General features: G+C 43.6%; 1 protein-coding gene across 5 annotated transcripts; it reads right to left on the bottom strand.

Annotated features, from left to right (window-relative positions):
- Positions 1 to 692: 692 nt before the first annotated feature.
- Positions 693 to 25,771, bottom strand: IQCB1 (IQ motif containing B1). Of its 5 annotated transcripts, none has more exons than XM_040602918.1 (14): positions 24,908 to 25,543; positions 23,923 to 24,085; positions 22,136 to 22,265; positions 19,811 to 19,904; positions 18,655 to 18,754; positions 18,116 to 18,288; positions 15,382 to 15,494; positions 14,178 to 14,287; positions 9,292 to 9,434; positions 8,718 to 8,866; positions 8,136 to 8,264; positions 7,599 to 7,755; positions 6,267 to 6,496; positions 693 to 2,020 (listed from the first exon to the last, which is right to left on the bottom strand). In XM_040602918.1, the coding sequence occupies exons 1-13, from the start codon at positions 25,014 to 25,016 to the stop codon at positions 6,267 to 6,269; spliced, it is 1,800 nt and encodes a 599-aa protein (XP_040458852.1). In that variant the 5' UTR covers positions 25,017 to 25,543; the 3' UTR covers positions 693 to 2,020. The 5 variants fall into 5 exon arrangements, with proteins under 5 accessions (XP_040458852.1, XP_040458851.1, XP_040458850.1 ...); XM_040602917.1 differs by lacking the exon at positions 693 to 2,020 and adding an exon at positions 25,695 to 25,771 and having other exon boundaries at positions 5,986 to 6,496; positions 24,908 to 25,184; XM_040602916.1 differs by lacking the exon at positions 693 to 2,020 and adding an exon at positions 25,566 to 25,648 and having other exon boundaries at positions 5,986 to 6,496; positions 24,908 to 25,184.
- Between the last annotated feature and the right edge of the window lie 82 nt (positions 25,772 to 25,853).

The following is a 25,853-nucleotide window of genomic DNA, read 5'->3' as shown; positions in this document are numbered from 1 at the left end:
GTTCGGCTCGGCTCGGCTCGGCACGGCTCGGCTCGGCTCGGCACGGCACGGCGGCCGCCCGCCCCCCCGCTCCCCCGCCGCCCGCCTTGCCTAGCGTGCCTGGCGGATCCCGGCCGGGCGCGGGCTGGCTCTCGGCTCCCTCCTACGGCGCCTGGGATCCCTCGTTTCCCACGGCCGGCAGCCGGTCTAGGCTGCCCCTCGGCTGCCCTTAGCAGCAGGTCCAGGCTGCTGTTGTCCTAAAGCCAGCGTGGCCCGGGTGACTCTGGCCACTGCCTGCCCCCATCAGCCCCGCGGGCTTCCACGCGGGATGGCACCTCGCTGGGGCCAGCAGAGCTGCTCAGGGAATGAAGCCCGAGTGATGGTAAAGCCTCCGTCTGTCCCTGTTCCTGAGCACAGAAATGAGTTGTATCCTGCACTTGCAACTGTTTTATTTTAATTTGCTATTCATTTTAGGGGTAGGAGTGCCAGCGTGAAAGCCTCTTCCCTGACAGATACTGAGGATTTGGCAAACTTAGTGGTTGCTGTCATTGTTTGTAGGCTTAAGTGTTGCAGTTCACTGGCTCTATCATGTAATGCTAGATTGAGCTGGGTCTTATTATCCATCTTGTATGCGTGTGTGTTCATCTTGTTCCAAACAGGCAGGTTCTGTATTGGTGAGACATGTTAAATGAGGTTTTCCTGATCAGAATTGCTCGCTTTCTTGGTTTTACTAAGTGATCAAGCATAGGCAAAGACATTGTTTCTGTTCAAGGACATCATTAAACAGAAAAACTAAATCCTGCAGAGAAAAGCTGAATGCGGAGAGAAATAAATAGCATGGCAACCCTAAGCTTTTCCTGTGTTCAACATCTGACCATACAAATGTTTTTTTTCTTTCTGGGGTCTGTCAAACTCCCATTTCACCTTAGTAGAAAGGGATTTCAGTGGCACCGGGCTCACACAGCATCCTCCACTGAAGGCGGTTAAAACAAATTACAAATGCAACATACAAAACCTCCTCAGTAAGCCTCATCTGAGAGAGGAAAAGCCAGAGGCAGAGACAGAACGTGCTCAAGGTCACAGAGGAGTTCTCCAGAACAGCTGGGGAAAATTGCCAGAGTTACGGTGTCCTGACCTTGGTCCTCACCTGCCAACTTTGTCATTCGGTCCTCAGGCGGCAGCAGAGTGAACCCAGCCCTGCCTGCAGGTTCAGGGAAGGCAGCGGAGAGGGGACGGGAGGCACTTGCTCTTTAGTTCCCCTTGGTAAATCTGGGCCCGTGTATCACTTATTTAGTAAACAAATTATTTTGGTTCTTCACGGTACTCCAGGATGCCTGGAGGATGCCCCGCTGTTACTGTGCTATAAAGAAGGATGGTAAGGAGAACTTGGAGACCTATTGCGATCATCTTTGCAGCTCCACTACGAAGAGCTGCCTCCTTTTCTGATGTGTGCCAATTTATAAATAGCCCCAACTCCACTACTTGAAGAAAGCTTTCATTTCTCCTTGTACTTGCTGTATGTGATACTCTGCAGTGGAGAGCAGATATTTGTACCCGATTCTGCTCCCATGGAAATCAGCAGTAGAAGACTCAGAGACGAGAGGTGAAATAGCATCGCAGTTATCTCCCATCCTCAGCTCAGAGCTCCTGTTACAGCCAGTCTGAAAGGCCAGGAGATGCCCTTGGACGCAGCAGCGCAGTCTCAAGCACACGCCTGTGTCTCTGCTGGAGGTGAGCATCCTGTTTGCAGAGTCCAGTTACAGCTAAAGCTGGGGAAAAAAAGTATCTGTCTGCATAAATAGGAATTTTCCTCAATTGCAGGAGCCAGCAGAGGACACTGCTTTGTCTCCGGCTCTGAAAGGGCTGAGTGATCTTTTTTTCTGTTCCTTTTGCTGCCTTCTTCCTGCTCCATGACTCTGGTGGCACTTTTGGCAGAACAGTCGCTGTCCCTTCTTTTTTATCCATATCCATCAGAGGATTTTGTTTTCCAGGTTGTTTGTTACTGCTGAAGCTGTAGCAATAACGCTCCTGTATAGCTTTACTTAAGGGAGGGAAGAAACAAAACCACATGACAAATTGGTCCAATTTATCACAGCAACAGAAACCTGCAATTCAGCTAAATCGCCCCCATAGGCCAGCTTAGACGGTGCCCGTATTTAATGACCTGAGCGCTGCTGCCTTTGCAGCTCCAGCTTCACCTCTGCCCCTCTTCATGTCACAGCGTGCCCCCTCAGGTTTTTCGCTCCACCAGTGGGGAAGGGCACCCCAACGCTTCCTCTGGGATGAGCAGGCTCTGTCTTCAGGCTGCTGGGGCAGGGCTGCTTGCTATCTATCCAAAGTGGCACAGCCCAGACCTGCTGGACATCACCACATTCTGCCCCTTCTCCGACCTGGCTGGACCACCTGTGTTGCCCAAGCTCCCAGCTTTCTGGCCATGCCTGTGGTCTGTGGCAAGCAGACAAGCAGGAGCAGGACTGGACCCATCCCAGCTCATGGCCTCGCCTAGTCTTTTTTTGGGTGATCATATAACCCAGACAGGACTGTTCGCCTGGTAGCAGGCTGGATGTGGCTTCTGGTCAGCTGTCTACATCTGTTCCCATTATTCAGAGAAGGACTTTTTACAAGGACATGTAGTGAGAGGACAAGGGGGAACAGCTTTAAACTGAAAAGGGTAGACTTAGATTAGATATAAGGGAGAAACCCTTCGTTATGAGGGTGGCAAGATGCTGGAACAGGTTGCCCAGAGAAGCTGTGGATGCCCCATCCCTGGCAGTGTTCAAGGCCGGGCTAGATGGGGCTCTGAGCAACCTGGTCTAGTAGAAGGTGTCCCTGCCCATGGCAGGGGGGATGGAACTAGATGATCTTTAAGGTCCTTTCCAACCCAAACCATTCTACGATTCAGACAGGAGTATTTTATTTGAGAAGGAGCTGCAGTGAAATAAATAACCAGTGACGTGTCCTGCATGTGGTGCAGGAGGACTTGAAAAGAGGATGAGCCAAGCTATGCCAGATCGCTCCCACCCATGAGCAAAGTGGCGCAGCAGGGAAACCCAGGGATCTCTTTTGCTGGCCCAGGCTCCAAGCTGGCCACAGCAACTGGCATCCGAAACCATGTCCCAGTTCTGCCCCGGCGTGCTGCAGTGGCTCCTTTCTGGCTTGATCTACCTGGGACAGTAACGGGAACAACTGACAAGCTATACAGTTCTAGATGGCTGCAGGCATGTTTCCTCATGGCTCTTTTGCCTCCGTTTCCCCGGTCTGTAAAATGGAGAGGAGCGAGATGTCCTGGTGACAAGCACAAAGTAAGAAGGCGCAATTTTATTTATCAGGGCAGTGGCGGGGCAGGGGAATTTGTGCTGCTGGGCTGGTAAATGACCCAGCAATTTGAATTCTTCCAGCAAGATCGCACCTTCCACCAGCATCTCTGTCCACTTAACAAACCCCATTATCCAGCAAATTGCATATTGCAAAGGGGGAGTTCATTATCCACTCCAATGGCAGTGAGTGGCAGAGGCCATTACAATAAATGGCTTTTTGGTAAGATGCCTCTACAATTCACTTGGTATTTAACACTGGCCAGGGGGCTCATCTCTTTACATAAAGTACATTAAGCAAAGCACCTTTGTGAGCATCCCCCTGCGCTAAAGAGCTGTTATAATGAGAGTGATTAGGAATAAACATAACAGCAGAGGCTGCTGTCTCAAAATAGTTGGGGTCAGTGGCTGCACAGCAGAGGGGACTATGATGTGCACAGAGAACTCATGGCTTGCTGCGGCTCATCCAGAGACACTGGTCCTTTTCCAGTGCCAGAGCTAGGCAGCTGCTGGGGGGTAGTTTCCATCCCCTGGAGTGCTTGGGGACTGCCCCCAGCCCCTCCACCCTGGTGGCTGTAGGGCACCTGTCTCGTTTACAGGCACGCCCTAAAACTAATAGCAGGGCTGTGCACAACAGTACGTAACTCAACAGACACAAGCAAGTGCCCTGGCAAATTCTGAATTGCTTGTTCCACCAGTTAAATCTCCAAGAAAGGAACGGAGAGCCAATTCAGTGCCTTCCAAATCACAGCTCTGTTAAAAAAAATTAACATAGAGCATGGCTCTTCCTCTTGGCAGCTGTCCAGTTATTAATTTCAGTGTATCAGCTGCATTTGAATGGGCTTGGGCTTCTGCCCACTATTTCTATTTATTTGTTTTCCATTCATCTCTGCTAAAATTAAAACTCAAAACCTTCTAGAGAGAACTGAAAACAAACATGCTGAACCAGTATTGCTGCCCACATACAACTGGCAGAAATCACATTTTCCTCCTCTGCAGTGAGGTAAGATCTAATTCTTTCAGCTCTCTGGGCTTCTCACCTAAAACATAGTGCAGGCATCTACAGCACTAGCTGCAGCCTTGAATTCTCCCTGCTTCCTGGGCCCATCAGTAAGCAGCAGCCTTTGGCCCCCGACTATAGGTTTTTACTGTGTACTGGGTCACGACGACTGCAGAGGCCCTGTGCTGGAGACTTTTCTGGATTAAACAGCACCTGCATGGTTTAAGAAGAGAGAGCTGGTGGTCCAGATGGTCACTGAGGCTACAATCCCATTTAACAGTTTGGACTGTGCCCATGTTACAATGCACTGCACTGGCTGCGGCAAGAACTGCATGTTTTAAGGGAAAGAGGCAGCCCTAGGAAGCGCTGTGAACAGGACGGGCAAACAGGGCATGGCGTGGCACCTGGTGCAGCAGCTGGCACGGGAGGGTGTGCAGGGAAGGTGCTTCTTCGAAGGAGGGTCATTCCACTGCTGAGTGGGGAGACTTGAAGTACACAAAATCCAGCAACTGACCAGCTGCACAGGTCAAAGGCACTAATCCTATCTGACCCTCAAGGCAGAACGGTGGGCACTGCTCTGAGAGCCAAGGCCGCAGCTTCGGCTGGGGGGTCTGCACCATCTACCTCGGTGGTGGCCGATGCTTCCACGTAGATGGAGCTCCTGAAGGAAGAAGCTGCTGCAGACCTCAGACCTCGACCTTTCCCCTGGGGCAGGCAGCAGACCTGCTTACAAAAGGTGTGCCCAGGTGAAGGACCTGCTGCAGCAGGTGGCTGAGCTACAGGAGGCAGCGAGGAGGCTGCATAACATCAGGGACAGCTCGTTCTGAACACAGTCTGCAGTGGACCCACGGCCAGACAGTCAAAAACTCCCCCACTGGCACACACAAAAGGGAGGGGGGGGCAATAATGCAGAAGAATGGAAGCTTGCAACAGCAAGGACCAGCAGGAGGAAGAAGCTTTCCCCAAAACATGAGGTATCCTTGCACAACTACTTCACCACTCTGCTGGCTGGAGGAAAGACCCATTACATCAGGAGAGATGCTGGAGCTGAGCAAGGCAGCTCGATCTGCTCCCCATGTAACAACCAGCACAACTAAGAAAAGGCCACAGGTGATAGCAGCAGGCAAGTCTCTTCTGCGGGGTACAGAGTCACCCATTTGCTGCCCTGACGCGCTCTCCAGAGAGGCACGTTGCTTACCAGGGGCTTGTATCAGGGATGTCACTGAGAGACTGCTAAGTCTTGTACAGCCCACTGACTGATCTGCTGCTGTTGTTTCACGTGGGCACCAGTGATACAGCCAGGAGCAGCAGTCTGAGAAGTATCAAGAAGGATTACAGAGCCCTGGGAGCAGCTGTAAGGGACTCTGGAGCACAGGCAGATTTTTTATCAATCCCCCCGGCCAGGCTGGATGGGACTTTGAGCAACCTGGTCTAGTGGAAGGTGTCCCTGCCCATGGCAATGGGAGTGGAACTAGATGAGCTTTAAGTTAACTGGAGTTAGCCGTTTCACCCTTCCGTGAGCACGCAGCCTGCCTAGTGCTTGCTTAACTTCTTTCTTACTGGTGTCTTTCTGAACACTTCTTTATCTCAAAGCACATCACCTGATAAAACATTTTGCGATAAAAGCCCAAGCTTCTACAATAGCATGATTCTTTATGCATCTGTGTGCGAATAAGAATTGAAAAGCCAAAGTTTATGAACTTACTTTTAAAGTGACACAAATTACAAAATATCCTCATTTACAACCACAGTATTTAAATCCTATTTGCAACAGCACAATCAATAGGATCTAACTGTTGATGCACAGCAGGAGATCCTTAATAAGACAAGCAAAATGCACTAAAAGAAAGCTTTGGTTTTTTTCAGTGCTTTGTCTTCAAATTCAAATGTTTTCCTTCCTTAAAAACACACACAAATGAATGCATAGTGCAAGGCATGAGTCTGGTTGAGTAAGAAATTTTTCTGCTGGTTACCTAAATGGATTTCCTTCCACCAATAAATAAAGTCCCCAGTTCTGCATTTAGGGCATCATCAGGAATGACATCATCCTCTGTAAACTCATCTCCAAGCTTCTTCCACCATGGGCAGTGAGTGTATTTCAGCATAGTGTTGTGGGATTGTCTTGCCTTGGTAGCTACAGGGACTGATCGACTCACAAAGACATCAAGATCTTTTTCTGTGGTCTCTGCTAACCTTGGAGCATCTGTAAGAAGAAAGAGAAAGAGTTTTCTGCGTGTTGTTTGCGGTTTTACAAGTATTTCGAACAAGAAAAGAAGGAGCACCACCCTCCCACTTCCCACTCTCCTAGGTCACTCCTTTTCCCATGCTGGCATTACAGTTTTATGGCTGCATGATAAACCTGATTGGAGAAGCGATCCAAAATATGCCTAATCTGAGAAAATAAATACATAATGGGGGAGGGAGAATAAGGCAGGAAAGCAGGACTACTTCATTCAGATGCAGTGGTGTCATCCACCAAAATGACTTCTTGTGAAACTATGATCTAAGAGAGAGAGAGAGGAGCTCCTGGTCACTACTGCTAGGTAGCTCCTGGCTACTGTTCCTGGCACAGGGTGACATCAGCATAGTGCTTCCACTGCTCTGGCACAGCAGCACTGTGTATTCCCTGCCTGGGGGACCCAGCAGAGTCTAAGAGTGTGCTGCTGATTTGCCTGTTCAGGGAGCATTGAGCTGCAGTGACACAGCATGTGACAGGAAAACAATAGAATTCAGTAACTTGCTGGATTTTGTCCGGCTTGGGTGCTCTCTGGTGGCTGCAGTTCGCTATTCTCACTCTTTCACTCTGGGTTCCTTGTCTGGAATTAAAATAGCACAATAGCAAATTCCTTTCAAATCAAGTGAGGCCAATGAAAACATGACTCAGAACTCATAGCTCAAAGATTTCCCTCTCTATCTGGAAGAGGTGAGTGTCTCAATCAGTAGCTTGCTTACAACACAAGAAAACAGAACAAAACAGAACAAATGTAGAAGAAGAGGTTCTGTGAGATCCCCTTCTTAGAAATTTTAATGCCTTTTACAGGGCCGTTGCTTTTCTTGTGAATGTATCAGAGAGGTACTTTTAGCAGATGAGTAAGATGCTCCTTGAGAAGCAGGTATGTATACTTAACCAACTGCAACACTTGGATAACGTCTAACAAAGCCTGAATCTCAAGACAAGGCATATGGCAAAGGAAGAAAGATATTTCAGTTTTTAAATGAGGCTTTGCCACTGTTCCCTCTAATTTTCTTTCTAAATTAGTTTAATCCAAATGGTTATCAAAACTATGACCAGAGCGGTCACATACTCATTAGCAGCTCCACATCAGTGTTGACCTGAGCCAGTAAGGTCTCTCTTCGCTGTGCTGCTCTCTGATCCAGTCTGTTCCTCAACAGGAACTGTGCCAGCTTTTCCTGGGCCTGCATATGTAATTCTTTACTCCTATCTTCTGACATTTGGGAAGCCTGGAGGAAAATAAGAGTTTATTACCATTAGGAGCTGGCTATTTTAAATCCTTTTTGGGGGAGAATATTGTCTAAAAAAGGAATGAAAATCTGTTCTTAATTGTTAACTTGATAACTGTGCTTCCTCTGCAGCTCTCTCCAAAGCTATCCATCATCAAGTATATAAATTTTCTAAATACAGTTTGCTTTGACCCTTTTAATTAGATTAATGGTTAAAATCCCCAATATCCTAGTGCCTTGCTGTCAAACAAGCATGGTTAATATATGCATACCTCACATGGATTATCTTTATTGGAATTTATGAAGCTGAATATATTTCATCCCTACAGTATTTTATGCTGCATCATTAATGAGAATTATGAAATGACTAAGAAACAGACCGGATGCAATTTGATGTAGTCATCCACCTTCTGCAGCAGAGCCAGTCTCCGCTCATCAGTCAGTGCCTTGGGTTCTTTCCAAGGAGAGAGAGGTCTCCTCCTCCTTAGTTTTTCCAAGAATTTACAAGCCTTTGTAAAGAACATATAAGAATATGACAATCACAGACAGGACATTTGTCTTCTCGCTTTGTCTGTAATCAATCAGTGAAAAAAAAGTTTCAGTACTGCATCTGCTAAAGCATAAATTTAGCTGTGATGCTGAAAAGACAACATACAATGGTCAGCATGAATACTAAATAGCAGGTAAGAACACTTATCATAAACTACTGACTCATCTGTAGTATGCCGAAATTCCAACCTTAGATTTCAAAGTGGCAGCTCTTACATTTTAGTTACAAGACTGTAAGGCTTTGTAACCTATGCAAGGTTTAACTTGTCTAAGCAACTTGTGGCTCCAGATTATCATCCCTTGAATAATTTTTTAATAAATTATGGCTACATTGACACTAAGAGAACAAAAAGAGCTTTCTGAGGAATCGTAAAAAGTCCTATCTAATGTTAGAACAAAGTATATATACTTACTGCTCTCTGAATGACCACAGCTGCTTTATACTCCTTAAGAGATTGTCTCTGTTGATGAAAATTTCTTCTTGCTCTATATCCTCGCCAGAATCTCTGGATAGTTAACGCTGATTTCTCCTCCATTCCCTCCATGTACTTATCTACCTGACCTACAAATGCAACAAAAATCCAGTTATGAGACTGTGGGTTGAGATCTCTTAACAATGTACATTTTTAATTCAAAAACTAGATAGTACTAAAAAAGCTTGGTGCTATCAGTGAAAAACCTTTCTTCATCCAAGGTGTGCTAGCTGTGGGCCATGTCTCAGAGACTCATAGGTGCAAAGCAGCTTTGCAACCCAAGAAAACTGGGTCTCTTTTCTCCTACACCATTTTGGAGGCTGCAGATCTTAATCAGCAGTTCTGAGCCTCTGTAGAATCAGCACGTTCTCTGTCAGATAACTGGGTCAGGAGAGAAGACAGTAAGGCTAAAGTGCAAAAAAACCCTACAAGATTAGGAAATAAATTTGGGGAAACTGTTCTTAAGAAGACCCAGACAATTTAAACTTCTGATACAGTTTAATATAAATCATACTGGCATGGATTGTTTCCAGTAAGGCCAGCTGTCTTTCATGGAAGTGTCTCATGGCCCTCTGCCTCTGAAGTTTCATTTGCAGTTTTAGAGCCTCATCTTCCTTCTGTTTTTTTAAATGCTGCAACTCCTGTTCTCGTTTAGCTCTGCAATACACAAATACATTAACAATTAGCTTCAGTTGTACATTTCTTAAAATTATCTCTCTTTCTGTTAAATGGTTCAGCACTGAGGGAGAAAATCCACAATATAATCTGCCATCCCAGCTGTTGGCTGCAAGACTACACCAAGCAACAGGAAATCATCTGCAAGCTAACAAATTACCACAGTATCTACAGCCACAGAAAATTCTGAGCCAGTCACTCAATCTGGGATCAAATCAAAGGATATATTTTCACTTAGGATAAAGTTCTAAGGACCCTGAAGGGAACGATGCTCTGTATGGGACATTCACAATCCGCATGAATGAGAACAACAATTTTGAATCCATCATCGGGGAGATAAAGCAAGATTAGCCATCTGATCTAGTACACACCTTTTCCAGTGCACCCACCAGTATGCATGGCACCTGCTTTCCATAATACAGACTATTATTTTTGTACCGACTGCAAGACTAGATCAGAATGCTGGCTGCTAAGGCTCACTGCTTAACTTGGAGGGATTTTTTTTCTCCAGGAAATACAGACTGACACATTTTCTCCGTTGACTTTGTTCAGAGACACTAGTGAAGAATTTTATTGCAAATTCTTCCTGATCTGTACTAGATGTAATTTGACATTAGGACGCTGCCTCTCTGTGCTTGGCACTGGAAAAGTCCCAGCAGATGTTTCACAGATGAGACAACTGAAAACTCTGTTAATGGCCGTGGAGTGTTTAAGCTAGTAATAGCCTGTATATCCATTATACATACATTCATGTATCAATAAAGAGACTAATACATTAATACTAAATTTTTGATGTATTATTACTATAATTACTGAGACTACTTCAACATGGTCTCAGCAAAACATGAGGAGCTGTGAGCTAGGACACCCCTTCCCTTCACTACCCCTTCTCGTCCCAATGGACCTGACCTCATTAGCAGCTTAACTTCAGACTTCATGAGTTCACCGCACAATAAGGTGTGATGTTACTCTTCCTCTTCTCCTATTGCAGCACGATCACTTGCCCACTCAGGACCTGAGTACGCCCACTAGGTCCACTGCCCTGAGTTCTGCTCTCCTCTAGCACTTTTCCAGGGACAATGAAGGGAGCACGTTAAGCACTAGTAAAGAGAAAAAATGGACAACGCACAGGCATAAGGCATGCCAGAAAAGAGGAAAAAAAAGGCCATAGACTAGAACTAATGTCCAGCAATTTTGGTACTGCTGCATGTCACATACCTTTAGACTCACAGTACTATTGAGTTATTTGTGTGTTTCCCCATTGCTAGTATAAATAAGCTGCCGTTTTCCCACCAACCATACTTTCCCCTCCATCTGTGTAACTGAGTGGGGAAAGATGGGATGGAAGCTATTGCGTAAAAAGATGCACTGGATTTAAAGATCTGGTCCTAACTGATAGAACAGCCTCCACCACAACCTGAGAGACTTTAATCCATTTATGACAGTAATGCAGATGTAAACCGTGCCCGCACACCTGCCTACAGAGACAGATCACGGTATCTGTGATTACGTCAGAATGGTCTCAAGGAAACTAGAGGTTTTCAGCCCACACATTTCCACGAATTAAGTTCTGTAAATCTTCACATTTTTAATCCAGGTAGGCACATATTATACTTCTAAGTGTAATGATGTCACAGCATCAAACAGGACTTATGATGACATTTTCTTGATAAAACTATTAATAATTTTCCCTAGAAATTTTTATCAGCTCCACTAGGTGGAAAACTACAAGAACATTTCATGAACTTCTCAGATGTGAATCTGTGAAACTGCCAACAGTGTCTGTCAGGTATTTAAATGTTTCTTTGATATGTATTCTTTCCTGCGTAGTCTGCAAAACACATGCTCCTCTTCATTCTCTGTTCCTCCTAATGGTCAGACACATTTGTTTGCACAAGACCATGCTGTGACAGGGAAATGCCTCTGAACAGAGCAAAAACATACCCAGAGCATAATCCAAGCTTCCTTCAGCAGTTCATGGCACAGATCAGCCTCCCTCTGATCATCTCTTTATATACATAAAAATGGCTTCATTTTTGATGCATGATTAATAAAAATTATTGTCATTTTTTTAACAGTTGTACAATTAGCTATGTAACAGTGAACTAACTTCAAGGACAGCTTACAGGCTCTAATACCCACTGAGAAGACATTTCTGAAACCACAGTTTCAGAAGTTTATAACTCACAGAGTTTAAGATCTTCCACTGCAGCTGCGAGTGAAGTTTGGAGTTTCAAACTCAAGCAGTATTCAGCCACACTTGTTCTAAAATAAATCTGTGAATATAACCAAACCCTGACTGTTAAAAACTAAAAAGTACTCTTGAAAACTTTTCTAAAGTCATGCTTACAGTAACCCAAACACTATTTTTCAGCATAACACTAAACTGCAGCTTTGAGCTGGACAGAAAAAAACCCAACACTGGAGCTGTAGTTACATGGGGACTTACTAAGCCATAAGCATGCAACTATAAGGACATTAATACATTTCCATTTCCCTTAATATTAAACAAACACACTCAAAAGTCCATTTAAATGGCTCACGAACTACTTAAGAGGCACTCACTAACACAATGCTGAAAATATGACACAAGAAAGTCAAGTAGCTTGCTGACAGCCTCACCACCTTTCCCTTCTGCTTTACAATGTTACATGTTAAGTCCATCATCCAAGTTTTCCAGGCTATGGTTTTTGCAAGGTACTTGCAAGGTGCCTGATGAGGGCAGGAATATTGGCTCAAAGTGTATGGTGAAGTAAAAACAGGGACAAGGATGTCATTCTTGGTGTTTCAGCTGGAGCGGCTAGTGGCCCTCAATACACACACTGCTTGCCCCAGCAAGTCTTCCAGAATGTAAGAATTACATTCTAGATGATAAATCATAACCGCCTGCTTTCCAGGTTGAAAAAACCTGCTGTGGAGTCTGAACTTGATTTAGATCCCTTAACCTACATCAAATTCACACTAGATTTCTCAAAAGACTTAGCCTAACGTGCTAACATTACTCCTGAAATTCTTCTTCAAGCAGGACAAGTATTAGTTATGTAGCTTCCTCCTTCTGTGGTACTCCAAGTCAGAGGATACAATTTCTAGGTCACTGAAGCGGCTCCACTTCTGAGAGTCAAAGATTTCAAATATTAATGAAGAACAAGGTCTTGCAAACACTACACTGAACAAGTACTACGGGCCTTGGTTTCTGCAGCACTCTGGCAAAGCAGATTGGAAACTCCAGGACAGCTCCACAGTCAATTTATGGTGGAATTTTGTGTCAAGTTAACTGTGAACCAGTTGACTGTTCTACCATCAGTACATCACCTTCTAGTGCTATTTAGTGCAATCCCATGCTACAGCGTGCTGTGCTTTTAGTTCTCCAGACGCTATAAATTTTTACACAGAAAACATATAAAAGTATCACAGAAGTAAGCTTTTTCATGGAGAAGTTTGGCAGCTGGGAAAGGGACAGTTGGAGCTTTTGGCACCAGAAGTAGCAGTTTGGTACTGCTGGAAAAATCACAGTTTAGATGTTTCTGCTAAAAGAAACTGTAGTGAGACAGCTCACATTGGCATTACATTACCTTTATGTTTCAGAAATAACAGCTGACTGGAAAAAGGCATCTTCAAGATGAAGGAACTCTTGGGCAGCCCAAACTTACACCCTGGGACATGGGACCAAATCCTCAGGGAAATTATTTCCAGGAAGGACAGGAAAGTGAATGGGAACAGCCAGTATAGACATATCACAGGCAAATCATGTTTGACCAGCCTGATTGCCTTCTGTGATGAGATGACCGGCTCTGTGGACAAGGGGAGAGCAGTGGATGTCATTTTCCTTGACTTTTATCAAGGCTGTCATCACAGTGTCCCATACAGGGCAGGGCTGACACTCAAGAGGAACCTCCACAAATACAGAAAATGGGTCAACAGAAACCACATGACGTTCAAATGGGAAGTTCTGCACCTGGTACAAGATAACCTCATGAACCAGTACAGGTTGGGCACTGACTACCTGGACAGCAGCGCTAATGAAAAGTACCTGGAGTTCCTGGTGGTGACAAGTTGAACATGAACCTTGCAGTAACAAAGGCTAGCTGTGTAGTGGGCTGCACTAGCAAAAGCAGACAAAGCAGGTCAAAGATGATAATTATTTCGCTTTACTCGACACTCTTGAAGGCACAGCTGGAATAATGGTCACACTACTGCCCCCCCCCCCCCCCCCCCCCAGTAAAAGACAGATACTGACAAACTGGAGGGATAGATGCTGTCCAACAAGAATTAGGGCTGCTATGGAACGTATGATATACAAGGGCAGGAGATGAGATGGGTTTGTTTAGCATAAAGGAATGGAAATTGATTTCTGTCTTCCACTACCTAAAGGAAGTGTTGTAGAGAAGACAGAGCCAGACTCTTAGAGGTGCACAGAAATAGGACAAGAGGCAGAGCTGTAACAAAGAAACTCCCACTGGCTCTAATGGAAGAATTCTTCACAAGGCAAGTCATCCAGCACCAGGACAGGGACCAAGTGCAGTGGTGGGATCTCCATCCCTGGAGACCTCCAGAACTGGATACAACCCTGAGCAGCTGATCCCACTTTGAGGCTAACCCTACTTCAAAAAGGACATTAAATTAGATGACCTAATTTTTTCCTGTCACTCTGTGACCTGAGAAAAACCAAACCAAACCTTATTACATTCTTCTCCTTAGTGCTTTTTACAAAGCCATACTGTTTACCTGAAGCTTCTCTGTAAAGTAGTCACTGCCTGGGGTAGTTTTTTCAGCCTTTTCCTTGTCTGAAATCCCCTCCACATAGCCTGGATTATACAAGCTGCTTGATGCTGCCTCTGAAATTAATAAAGCAGTTGGTAGAATATTTTCTCTGCATATAAAACCCCTTTATTACTGCTTGCATATCTGGAACCATCTCAACATTGGACCAAACACCATCAGTTTTCAAATGCATCAAAATTCAGTATTTGTAACAGCTTGGGGAATTTAAGGTCTCATAAGGCAGTTACTATCATGAACCCTGTACTTGCTTCAAAGGCACCTAACCTAATCATCTGAATTGATGCTCCCTGTGGTGAACAAATGACTCCACAGCACAAATATAAAATACATATTAGCTGCATTAATCAAGGTTAGAAATTTGTATTTAAAACACCAAAGCACTTGATACTTCAAGTGGTGATTCAATCAAAATACCTACACTAGACAGGACAGAAAGACAAGTTTGGAGAATTAGCAGCAGAAAAAAAATGTTACATTTGCAGTATGATCAGAAGTCACTGAAATGCAAACATGGAAAAAAATCAACTCTATTCTTAAATAGATTTAAAAAACACCCACAAACAAAAAAAAACAAACACAAAAGACCCTGCTCTGTTGAAGATTAAAGCAGGTCTCTACAAACATAACTCTGATTTCCTTTAAAGTATTGTCTCTGAGAAACCTGCATGCAAAATTTTAAGACATTCATAAAACACATATTGCTTTGTTTATTGGGAACACAGCCCAGAAGGTATTCTTACTGAACATTTCCTCTATAGGCCTTAATTCTGTGTGAATGCTGCTTAGAATTCACAGATCTAAACCTGTAACACTGACGTGAGAAAAGCAGATACAGTTATTTTTGTTTTGTAGTTATCACAATAAAATCAATTATTTTTCCCCTACAGTTGTACAGAAATCTATGGTCAGCCTGCAACAGAAAGTCAATCCTTTGAGTCATAGTCCCTTCATCACTTCACCATTTCATGATGTCTTCAAAAATGATGGAGGGAAAAAGAATAATAAATGGGAAATTTAAAAATCCATTAATGAAAAAATAACACAGGCTTTGAAAAGTGCCAGAGTGATACAGTAAATCCATTTCAAACATACATAAATCACATGTAACTAGGGCTCCACAAACAAAAGTCTCATTAAACTTCAGCACCTGTATTTCTCCTTTGCCACTGGATTGTTCCAAGTATAGTAGGTCCAAGAGTTGACTGAGATCCCCATCAAACCCTTTGCCAGTCCACTGCTTACTTAAAAGCCCTTTTAATCCTAAGAGAGAAAGAAGCAGCACATGATACCGGCCAAGGTGAATTTTTCTTTTCAGCATTTCAAAGTAACAATTTTCAAGTCAAATATCAAATCTGATTCTGTATGCAAAGGAACACTAGAGCCGAACACCACCAGTCATCTTTGAGTTTCAATGCAGAATATTATCAATTAATAGCTAGTGCTCCAACTATCACAGAGAAGCATTACAGAATGAGTGTAATCTTGTATGTCCAAGTCACTATCTATTGTGTCTACAAAACTGGCAGTTAAATTATCAATGTACTTTCAGAGTCTTATCAGCAAGTCATTGTCAGGTACTAAAAGGATGTAAAGCACCATGCAAGTGCTAGGTTTTATTAGCACTGCTTTCATATTTTTGATAATACAATTTATTTATTTATAACTGGAATTCTTTGATGTCTTATCTGCATAGCATAGTCTGTGAGCACATTGTGCATCCAGTCCCTGAGACAAAACAGCTTTTTAGGTCCACAGTAGCTAAAAAGCACACTAGTGCCCCCCTCACAACGCATACACACTCCCTGTGCTGCACACAGGACACAAGCAGACAGTAACACATGCTTTTTGGCTTTTTATCAGATAAATCGTAGGCCTTGAGAGTATGCAGGGAGCTGGAAGAAAAAGGAAGAAGGGTCGAAAGTAGACGTGTGTTTGGATAGTCTCCCAAAGAACTGCAGATTCAAGTAACTCTTCCATCTTCAAGTCGTTCTTCATAAGCATATTCATACACTGGACAACTACAACACTCATACATACCGGGTCTGGATATGGAGCACAAAGTCCTTCATGCAAACAGAAGACGCACCTCCATTCTATCATACTTGCACCATTTTGGAAAGTCAATGACAATTAAACACTTCAGGAAAGAGACAGGTGAGATTTCAAATGGAGTGCCCTAAGGCTGCCTGAGCTTTGCAAAAAGCATGTAGCCTGGCTACACAGGGCAGTTCCCTCAGAGACGTCCTGTGGGTCTGACACAACCATTTGTCAGTTTCTGTACAGCCTACACAGCCGTATGCAGCTTTCAGCTACTAATGGGGGTATCTCAAGCATGCCTCTCTGATGTGTCAACCCATGCAGACAAAAATGCCAAGCCCTCCAGGAAACCTGACGTAGTGACTGTGCTAGTCTTGGAGACATGAGGTTCAGGTGATGTCCTCACCTCCACCAGGCTGCCTTTACTGACAAAAAGCTCGCACTGAAGTACCTCATACTGGCAACAGCTGAGCCACCGTGAAGCCAAGCTACTTCAATGAGATGGCCAGATGGTGGAAAAGCTGCAAGGCTTTCTTTGTTGCTGTTATTCATCAAACTATCTAAAGGATTCCAAAGCCTGAGTGAAAACATAAGGACTCTTAACTTGAAACAAAAAATAGAGGGAAAAAAAGTGATAGGTTTTTTCTCAGTGGAAACAAGAAACATGTATGGAAGAAAGATGAAGAGTCTCTAAATAACTGTGGCATATTGTGATTCTAGAGCAAAATACGTGATAGTCCTTTAATGGAGACTTGCACCTCTTCAGACAAGCCAGCATTCTATAGCTTGGATGATCAGACCATCAGAACAGCTTCACAAGAATCCACAACGTGCCTTAGGCATGTTATACTTAATTTCATACTAAAAGGAAGTCCTTCTCCCTCAGTTCTGTTCAGAAAAGCACGGCAAGGCTGCCCATTTGGTCCAGAAATTTGTCTGGCTGGCACTGCCTAGTAAATAGTCAGCACATGCATCAAAAAAGGGAATTGGACCTTTTTGTCCAGCATACCCACTTCTCACTGTCCTTGTCCCTAAAGGACTGAGCCTGCTCACAAATAGTTTTCACCACCAATGACATTTAGAATAAAAGAAGACCTGGCAAACACCAAAGCCTCTTAAGCGTCCATGGGCATGACGGACTAGGGGGTTTCCTGGAGCTCCCTCCTAGGCTAGAGACAGAAACATTAAATGGGACACCTCATTAAATAACGAATAAAATAGAGCAAATGATACATATGCTGAGCCTCCTCATCTAAAGCATCAAGACAAAACAATAAACTCATTTCATTAATTCCTGGGAAGAGTTCATTCCAATCGCTTGGATATCAAAAGCAGTCAGTTCCCAGTAACAGGACAGCACCTATCACATGAACAGGCCTGTAACAGCCAGGGTCAGAAGTTGGCTTTAAGTAAAACTTTCACGTTTATGGATTAGTGAGCCATCTGCACACTGGCAGATGTCTGACACATGGCTCTTACTGCGGCAGTAAGGCACCCTGCTTCTAGAATCTCTCAATATCCAACCTGCACAGGAAAAAAGATGCAGAACATCACACAGAAAGAAGTAAAGCCCATCTGCCTGGAAGTGACAAACAGCAGCTTTAAGAGGCAAGTTGCCACATGCAGTCCTTAATACACAGAAGAAAATAAATCTAGGAAACAGAAAGAGGTGTGGCACCTTAAACTACAATGAAAATTAACAGAAAAGAAGGAAAATCAACATCACAGCACTTCAATTTCCATCTGTATTGGGCAGCTATTGAACAGAGATCGGACATCTTTGTGTTTTTTTACAGTGAATTTAAGAGGAAGCTGACTGATTAGTACCATGCATATTTACAAACCTTTGTAGCGAGCTGTGAGTAACTTCACAAGCTGCTTGCAAAATTTTGCCACCAACAATAGCAGTTTCGTAGCAGCATTTCCCACGACAGGATTGGTAGTAGATGAAAGCTTATAAACAAGTTCATCCAAAACAGAGTGAAGGGTCTCTTCATCAACCTGATACAAGACAGAACTTCAAAAAGAAGAGAAAGGAAAAAAAAAAAAGGGAGATGGGATAGAATTGAAGTGTTAATTACAAACAATAAGTTTTTTAACAGTGACTTATTTTTAGATATGTCAGGCACTCAGCAAGCCAACATCCAGCAAGCTGGACCAGCAATCTGATTCAGGCAGTACTACTGCTTCAGTCAACTGATTCCCATTCCCTCAATTTAACAACAAGATAAAGAAAATAGCTATTTTTTTCTGTTTCTACAACAAAGACTAGGAAGAAAAAACCCCACCACATATGTATATGAAAAAAGTTCTATTTTACCAAGCAGTAATGAACTGAGTTTTAAATACAAAATTCAGAAAAATCAATTATATGAAAACTAACCTATTGACCCTCAAAATATTGTGTAAAACAGACATCGTTATAACTGCCGTTTCAACATCATCTGTTATTAACAACTGCAGGAAGTGATCATTTTGCAGTACTGCAAAAAAACAAACACAAGCAAACAAGAAATCACTCAGTCAGAACCAGACTTGAAAATACCATAAAACAAATGAACTTAATTATGGAACATAAGCCATAGCAAGAAAAAACAGATACTGTTTCTGGAACAAACTCCCTCTTTTATAATTTTTACACTTATACTGGAATAAGAAACTACTTCAACAGCCAAAAAACATGTTGAGCCCTGTTTTTTCTGCCTTTGGATATCCCTCAGGCACTGGTGTTGCAATGGAATAAAAGCTTTAAAACCTTTTATGTTGCACTAGTACCAGTTGCTTATTACAACAGTGGAATTATCACTAGGGCAACAATATCCGGAAAAGATAAGGACTTTAACCTTGACAGTTTATTACACGAGGTTTATTTAATGCAAGTCCACTGATGTCATTAAAGTATGATCTTTTTTATTCTAGTGTATCACTGTCTATATATTTAGTAATTTTTCTGGCCATATGTCTTTTTAGTTACGCATCTTACCATCATTAGGGTTTTGGTCTACATTAGAAACAAAACCAAATTCTGCTTTTTAAAATCAATGTGATTAACATTAACTTAATTGAAAGCTTATTTTGGCAAGAACTGTATAGTGAAGTTTGTTAGGCATTTGTAAAATTTCCTGGCATGGTGACAACTTCACAAATCTGTTTTCAAGTCTATCCACTTTTCAGGGCCAGCAATGTGCTCTGGTCAAATTTCTGCATATTTTAATCACACACAGGTAAAAAGATCAACTGTATCTTATCAGAAAAAAAAATATATGGGTTTTTTAAGATATAGAATTACAAAGGGAAATTACAGGAAAAGACTTCTAATGTTTGTCTCAAAGACTAGAAGGGCAGCTCTTCAGTATTTCCCTTTAGTCGATCTTTTCCATTTTAGATATTGCTATTTCTGTTGAGTGGACTACTTTAAGAGTGATAACATCTACTGCAGTTTAGAAAACTAGGTAGAAATTAGCTTAAGAGTGATTCTTGATACCTGTAGTTGCCATAAATAAATTTTCAGGTGTTTTATGGGTTTACTTTTCCCTTACCACACACTGCTAGTTGAAGATGCCCACCGAACAGCCAGCAGATGGCATCAGTTACTGTTCGGAACCAGTGTAAAAAATCTTGTTTTTCTTCATCCTAAACAAAAGAGAAGTAGGTAAAAGCATGTACAGGTGTCTTCACTGAAGACTTCAGCTTGCTGTAGTGAGAAGGTTGGTATGCTTCAGGGATGTGGAGACCAAAACTCCACCAAATTCCCAAATGAGGTTGATGAAACTGTAGGAACCAGTCAAAAATAACCAATTTGCGAGTCCTTCAAGGCCAGAGATCAATACAGAAAATCTAAACATGCTACAAAAAGCATCCATTCCTTAAGAAATCATACTAGAGAGCGAGAGGTCTTCTTTACTCCTTAAAAAATATTTGATAGCTTAAGAGGGCTAAGATTACAAATAATAGCTCAATACAAATGCATCACAGATTTAATCAATAAAGTGGGAATATATTCTTTAAGATTAAAGCACAGGAAAAAGGGGTACAAAGTGGCCAAGGACACAGTTAAAATGGAAGAGATTCCTAAAAACTGGTATGGTGAGGCTTCAGAAGCACCTCCTAGTCTGAGGTCTGTGAGCAAACAACAAATGACTATGAAGCTGAAGTTTGATCCATTTGCCAAACAGACTGTTACGTGCTTGCCTGTGGTAACACTGGACTGGTAAAAATGACCAGGAATAATCGAGGTCTTTAACATGTGAACGCACATACAGATGTGCAGTCCAGAGACTGTATTGCAGGTGCAAGCCACAGGAAATGTAAAATCCTGGTGTGTGAGACAGCAAAGGAGCTTTTGGTAGCACTACATCGCTGACAAATGTTATAAAGCACTTGGCCTGATATTTCCACATTAATTGAGCCTCCACAAATGAAACTCTGGAAAGCCTATTCCTAGATCTGTGCTGCAAGTCCCAGCCATCAGTCACACTTCAGCTCTGTATTTGCTTCCTACTGACAATGAAAGATACAAAATCACAGTAATAATTTAAGCTGTAATATTATCTGTCCTGTGTTTTGGCAATATGTCAGTTTCTGAAAGCTATTTCGGTACTTCCCTTGACTTCAAAGACTTGTACAAAAAGCAAATGAGGGCAGAACAACCAACCAATCTCCACTGGTAGAGTGGGATTTCCAGAGTTCCACTGAGCAAGCACCAAGTCTGGGTGCCCAGTCACCTCTGAGACCACAAAGTTTAAAAGCCAAAGTACTAATTATAATGTAGACTGCATTTGCATTCAAAAGAAATCTTTGCCCACAAGCATGACTCAAGTTGCATGTAGGCTGAGACATAATAAGAAAGTGTGGGGGAAATTACATATTGCGGGTAAGACTTGAGTCTCCTGGGATGTCATTCAGGAAGCTTCCTTCTTAAGTACTAAATGCACTTCTGAAGTATTGAACTAACAAAATAACGTTACTATACTGATACTTTCTGAGAATTGACTGTGTTTGTGTTGTCCATCACAAAACTCTGTAGGAAAACTTTGACCAAGTGCAAAAAGCCAGTAAGCCAAGAAATTAGATACTATGGGAAAAATGGGGATATTAAAAAGAAACTCTCAGAATCCATGAGGTTGGTTGTTTAAATTATTCATGGGTTTAATCTGTTGTTTTTTTCTTGTGATTCTGGAACTCAGAATGCTTCAAAACCACAAGGGAACCTAGATGGGTAAAACCCTTCTCTGCAAAGGGGGAGAGAAATGTGAGAAAGTGTTCACATCCACAAAATCACAAAGTCTGCCTTTAGGGTTCCCAATGTGCAGGTTCAGCAGCAGTGAGTATTTTCAGATTTTTTTGCCAATTTCATGGCAGAAATTGTATGGCAAAACAAACTTCAACAAATACAATTTAAAATCTTAGACGTCCTAAACCTTTTTTGTAAAGTTGAACAAAGCAGTAGGAACAGAGCCATTACAAAGACTGAACTAATTATATGCAAAGTTAAAAAGACACTACCATGATTGGGATGCTGCCTTTTGTTGTAAGGCATTTTTTTTTCTATCATACTGCTCGAATTCTTCTAACCTACTTGTAATGGCATTCCTTCCCCCTGCCTTTAAAAACTGCAAAAAGTAGTAGCCAAACTCTCTAACAAGCCTATGGTAACAAACTAGCTTTGCACATGTAATGGACCAAATCCTCCACAACCACAGATTTCAGTTTCAAAGCTCCAAGGCTTAAGAAAAACTACTGTAATTTCTGGAAAACAAGTTTTCATAATACAATGTCCCTAAAATAATATCCTACTCATAGAGTATGTAACCTTGGAAAGTTTACAGAGGGTTTCTGCTCTTTTAAGGATGAAATTTGAATACCTTCATTGCTCGGATAAATCGTGCCTGCAAGCGTCTTCCCAAAACCAGCAGGTTGTCTATAGCTGAAGGAAGAAATGTCTTGTAAAATTCCTCAGGATCTTCTTTCACCTCTAGTCCTACACAGCAACGACTGCAATGGGGGGAGGGGGAGAGAAAAAAAAAATATCAACCTGAATAGTTCAGGGCCTGTTTGAACAGCTTTGAATGAATGTCACGTCATCGGAGAAGAAATGCTTCACTGGCATGGGACAATTCAACACTAACAACAGTTAACTGCTGTGACTGGCTCCAAGGCAGCTGCCTCAAAAGGAAAGGGAACCACTGGCAGGCTGGAGACAGCAAGTATATTACTGCGTATTGTAGCCTGTCTTGGTTTAAAACACATCCAAAGCACATTCTCTCCTTTAGCTTCATAGGATCAGTTCAGGCTTGTTACACATGTGAGGGAAGGGCTCCGATGGTCATAAAGGAAAGAAAAAAACAAAAGGCAAAATAGAAAGGTAGACAAAAACCTATCAAAGGAAGCCCAATGATGAAGGAGGTGCAGATCAAGCAAGGAAAACAGGTATAAAAAAAAATATTAGTTACTGCAAAGTTTTGAGCAAGTCTGCCTACAACTTTCCCCTAACTGAGGGATACACGTGGGCTAGAAATCAGGTCTTCAGACCTCAGTTTTCTTATATGACTCGCTGCAAACATGTTGGTCATTCTGGAAGACTTCTTACAAGAAACTGCATGTTTTACAGCTGGGAAGATTTTCAGTTCTCTACTCCGCACTGATACTAGCGCAACCAAAAAGTCTTAAGTTTTATGAATTTTGTTTTCTAGATAGGCTTTGTTAGCTTTTTGTGAATGCACATGCGTAAAGCTTTGCTTACCAAAGCCCTTGGAAAGCAAATTCCAGGCACGAAGCCGAGATTCATCTAGTTACAAAATGACATTTTTATAGCTAAAATAAATTCCAGTTTTCTCTGCAAACTGAAATAGCTTACAGGGGATGATTTAAGTATCACACAATTCTGGTGATAAATCTCACATCTCTTAGTGAAATTCCTGGCATTAAAAATTCATACTGCAGATATAGCATAAATAAGAGATAGCTGCCTAATTGCTTCATGCCTTAGAATTTTGCTTCATAGTTACGCCAAAATCAAGTGCAAGTTGGGGAAAATTTAAAACTTATTTTTCCTGACATCGAAAATTGAGATTAGATCACTGAGGATTTGAGTTTAAAGTTGTCTTATTTACTAGCTATGAATTAAATTTAATAATGCCATTCTCACAATATCACTACATCAAGCTATCTAGTCTGTATGAATGTATGAATAGTGTCCTCTATTATGTTTAAAATGGAAATAGATATTTAAAATGGGTATATTAAATAGAGCCAAGCCAAGGTATGAGTCAATCAGGTTGACGATTTTAGCAAGATGAAATTTTAAGTACACAAACTTTTTAAAGTAACTGCAGTTCAAAATTAGCAATTACTGGGTAAGAACTGTGACACTGATGAGTCCTGTTCACAAAAAAAGGTAAAGCCAACACAAAAACTGTTCCCACCAGTTTACCCAGCTCAATGAAACACAATTCGAATGAATTAAAGGGGACCAATTAGGCTATGCCTGACCCCTCTGCTCTTGACTGCTCCCTGCACTTTAACCCTGGCCTTTCCTGAACAACAAGCCTTGTTCTGGATGGGAGCCAATGTATTACAGCTTGAAAAGAAAAAAGGCAAGATGAAAGGCCAGAAAGAAAACAAGAATAAAACTTACTAGCAATTTTTTTACCTTAGAATCTCTGCTAGCTGGGTAGCAGTAGCCCAGCCACCACGCAGTCGGGAGTGGTCTTGTCTAAGGACCAGCAGGCAGTATCGAGTAAGATCATAATCATATATATCTTGCTTAATTTTTTTTGATTCTTCAGATCCCAAGGAGGCACTATTTAAAATTCCTGTGGGAAGAAAGCAGGAGGGAGACAGAAAAGCATAAGATTCTAATGTGCCAGATACTTTTTTTTCTTCTTTTTCCAAAACGTAACTGGAGTATGTGTACACAGAGCCAGGATTAAGGTAATTCTAAAAGTGCTAACATCAGCATAAAGTATTTTGTCAGCATTTTTCACTCATACAGCTAGAATCCATTTGTTAGGTGATATGACAATTAGGAAGGATAGCTACACTTAGGTTTTTACATTTTCTCGTTCCACATTTAGTAGTAAAACATACATCACTTGGGATATAGCCCATTTGTATGAATTTCCTAGGCCAGCTAAAACCACAACCGCTGTGAAACATATAGCTTCCTTATAATTACATCCCAGTTTAGAACAGGACCTAACTTGTTTCTACCGTTCCTGTGAGCAGTGGCTATGCAGCAAAAGGCAAGGCAGGGGGAGTCACACGGGAGCTTGCAATTGCACTTCTATGTCAAGACTTAAAAATCGAAGCAAGCACTCGGACCCTCCACATAAAAGCACCGGGGACACGATCTGAGCAAGTGCGAGATCCTTGCCCACATCAGCAGGGGCTTACAAACAGGGTGACAGCTGAGGAGAAAACACATCGTTTCCAGCTTGTCCCCAGCTCCTCCTCACCATTGCCAAGCCAAATGCCACCCAACGCCACTCCCAGGAAAACCCGAATTATCAACCTCAGCGCTTCCAGCCCTGCCACAAGTGTTCAGGGAACCCTCCTATATTTAAGCAGGCAGAAGAAAGGCGGCCTGTCTACACTTCTCTACCCTATCCTTTTATTTTAGAAACGGTGTTAATTACCCTTTAACTGCAGAAGCAGCAGGGGGATGTCCTGCTCGCTGCTCTCGGTGACCTGAGCAGCCAAGGCCAGCACCTGGGGGTCCGCAGCCGCGCGGGGCGCGCCGGCCATGGCGGCGGGATGGCGGCAGGGCCGCGACCACCGCCTCACACCTCTCTCCCCCTTTTGAACTGCTCCGGCGCAGCCGCGGGGTCCTTAGGCCGCTACGTCCGTCAGCCGGCCCGCTCCTGCACCGCCGGCTGGGAGCTGCCGCTCCGCGGGGCGCCTCAGGTCTCCCCCCTGAGGAAAGGAACGGACATGGAGGAAGAGCTGTCGCGCTCCCTCGCGTCGCCTCTCGAGGCCGCGGGACCGGCTCTGCCGGCAGCGCAGGGCTCCGCTGGAGCGCCCGAGAGAGGCCCCGCGGGGCGGGCGGGCGGCCTTGCTGCGGGCCGCCGGCGTTCCTCCAGACAGGGGCGGAGGGGGTGGAAGGGGCCGCGGACGGGCGCTGCCCGCCAGCAGGGCGGCGAGGGAGAGGTGCCCTGTCCCACTGGGGTCGCCTTGGCGTCCCCCCGGCCTGCGCGGGCGGCAGTTCCGAGGCCACCTAGCTCCCACGAGCGTGGCCGCCCGCAGCGCTCTGCGGGCAGCGCCCCCCTCCCGCTCCCCCTCCCCGGCCCCTCTCACCGCCGCGTGGGGGCTCCCCCACTTCGAGGCGGGGGGACTGGAAGATCGAACCCGACGGCTCGAACCCGCCCGCTGCTCCACACCCCCCCTCCCCTCCCAGCTGTGTGGTCGCGGCCGCTCCCCACCAACCAGGGCTCTCCCCTGAAGGAGGAGGGTGTCATTTGCATATCCGCGTGCGGGCTGGCGCCTCCGACGATTCCACTCGTGGAAATGCACGGAGGGGCCGCCTGGTCGCCCAATCCAAGACCACGCTGCCCGTGACGCACCGCCCGGAGGGGCGGGACTCAG

This window comes from Falco naumanni, chromosome 8 (genome assembly GCF_017639655.2).
Source record: "Falco naumanni isolate bFalNau1 chromosome 8, bFalNau1.pat, whole genome shotgun sequence".
Lineage (NCBI taxonomy): Eukaryota > Metazoa > Chordata > Aves > Falconiformes > Falconidae > Falco > Falco naumanni.
Note: the sequence above shows the minus strand (reverse complement) of the source record. Positions and strands in the feature narration are given on the sequence as shown.

What these genes read in the sequence shown, in the direction of transcription:
- IQCB1 (XM_040602917.1), bottom strand. Translation starts at nt 25,016, where the DNA reads ATGGCCGGCGCGCCCCGCGCGGCTGCGGACCCCCAGGTGCTGGCCTTG. An exon ending in AATATTTTGAGGGTCAATAG is followed by an intron (nt 18,289 to 18,654) that starts GTTAGTTTTCAT and finishes TTCTTTTTGAAG; the next exon opens with TTCTGTCTTGTATCAGGTTG. An exon ending in ACTCACAGCTCGCTACAAAG is followed by an intron (nt 15,495 to 18,115) that starts GTTTGTAAATAT and finishes TTTCTCTCTTAG; the next exon opens with GATTAAAAGGGCTTTTAAGT.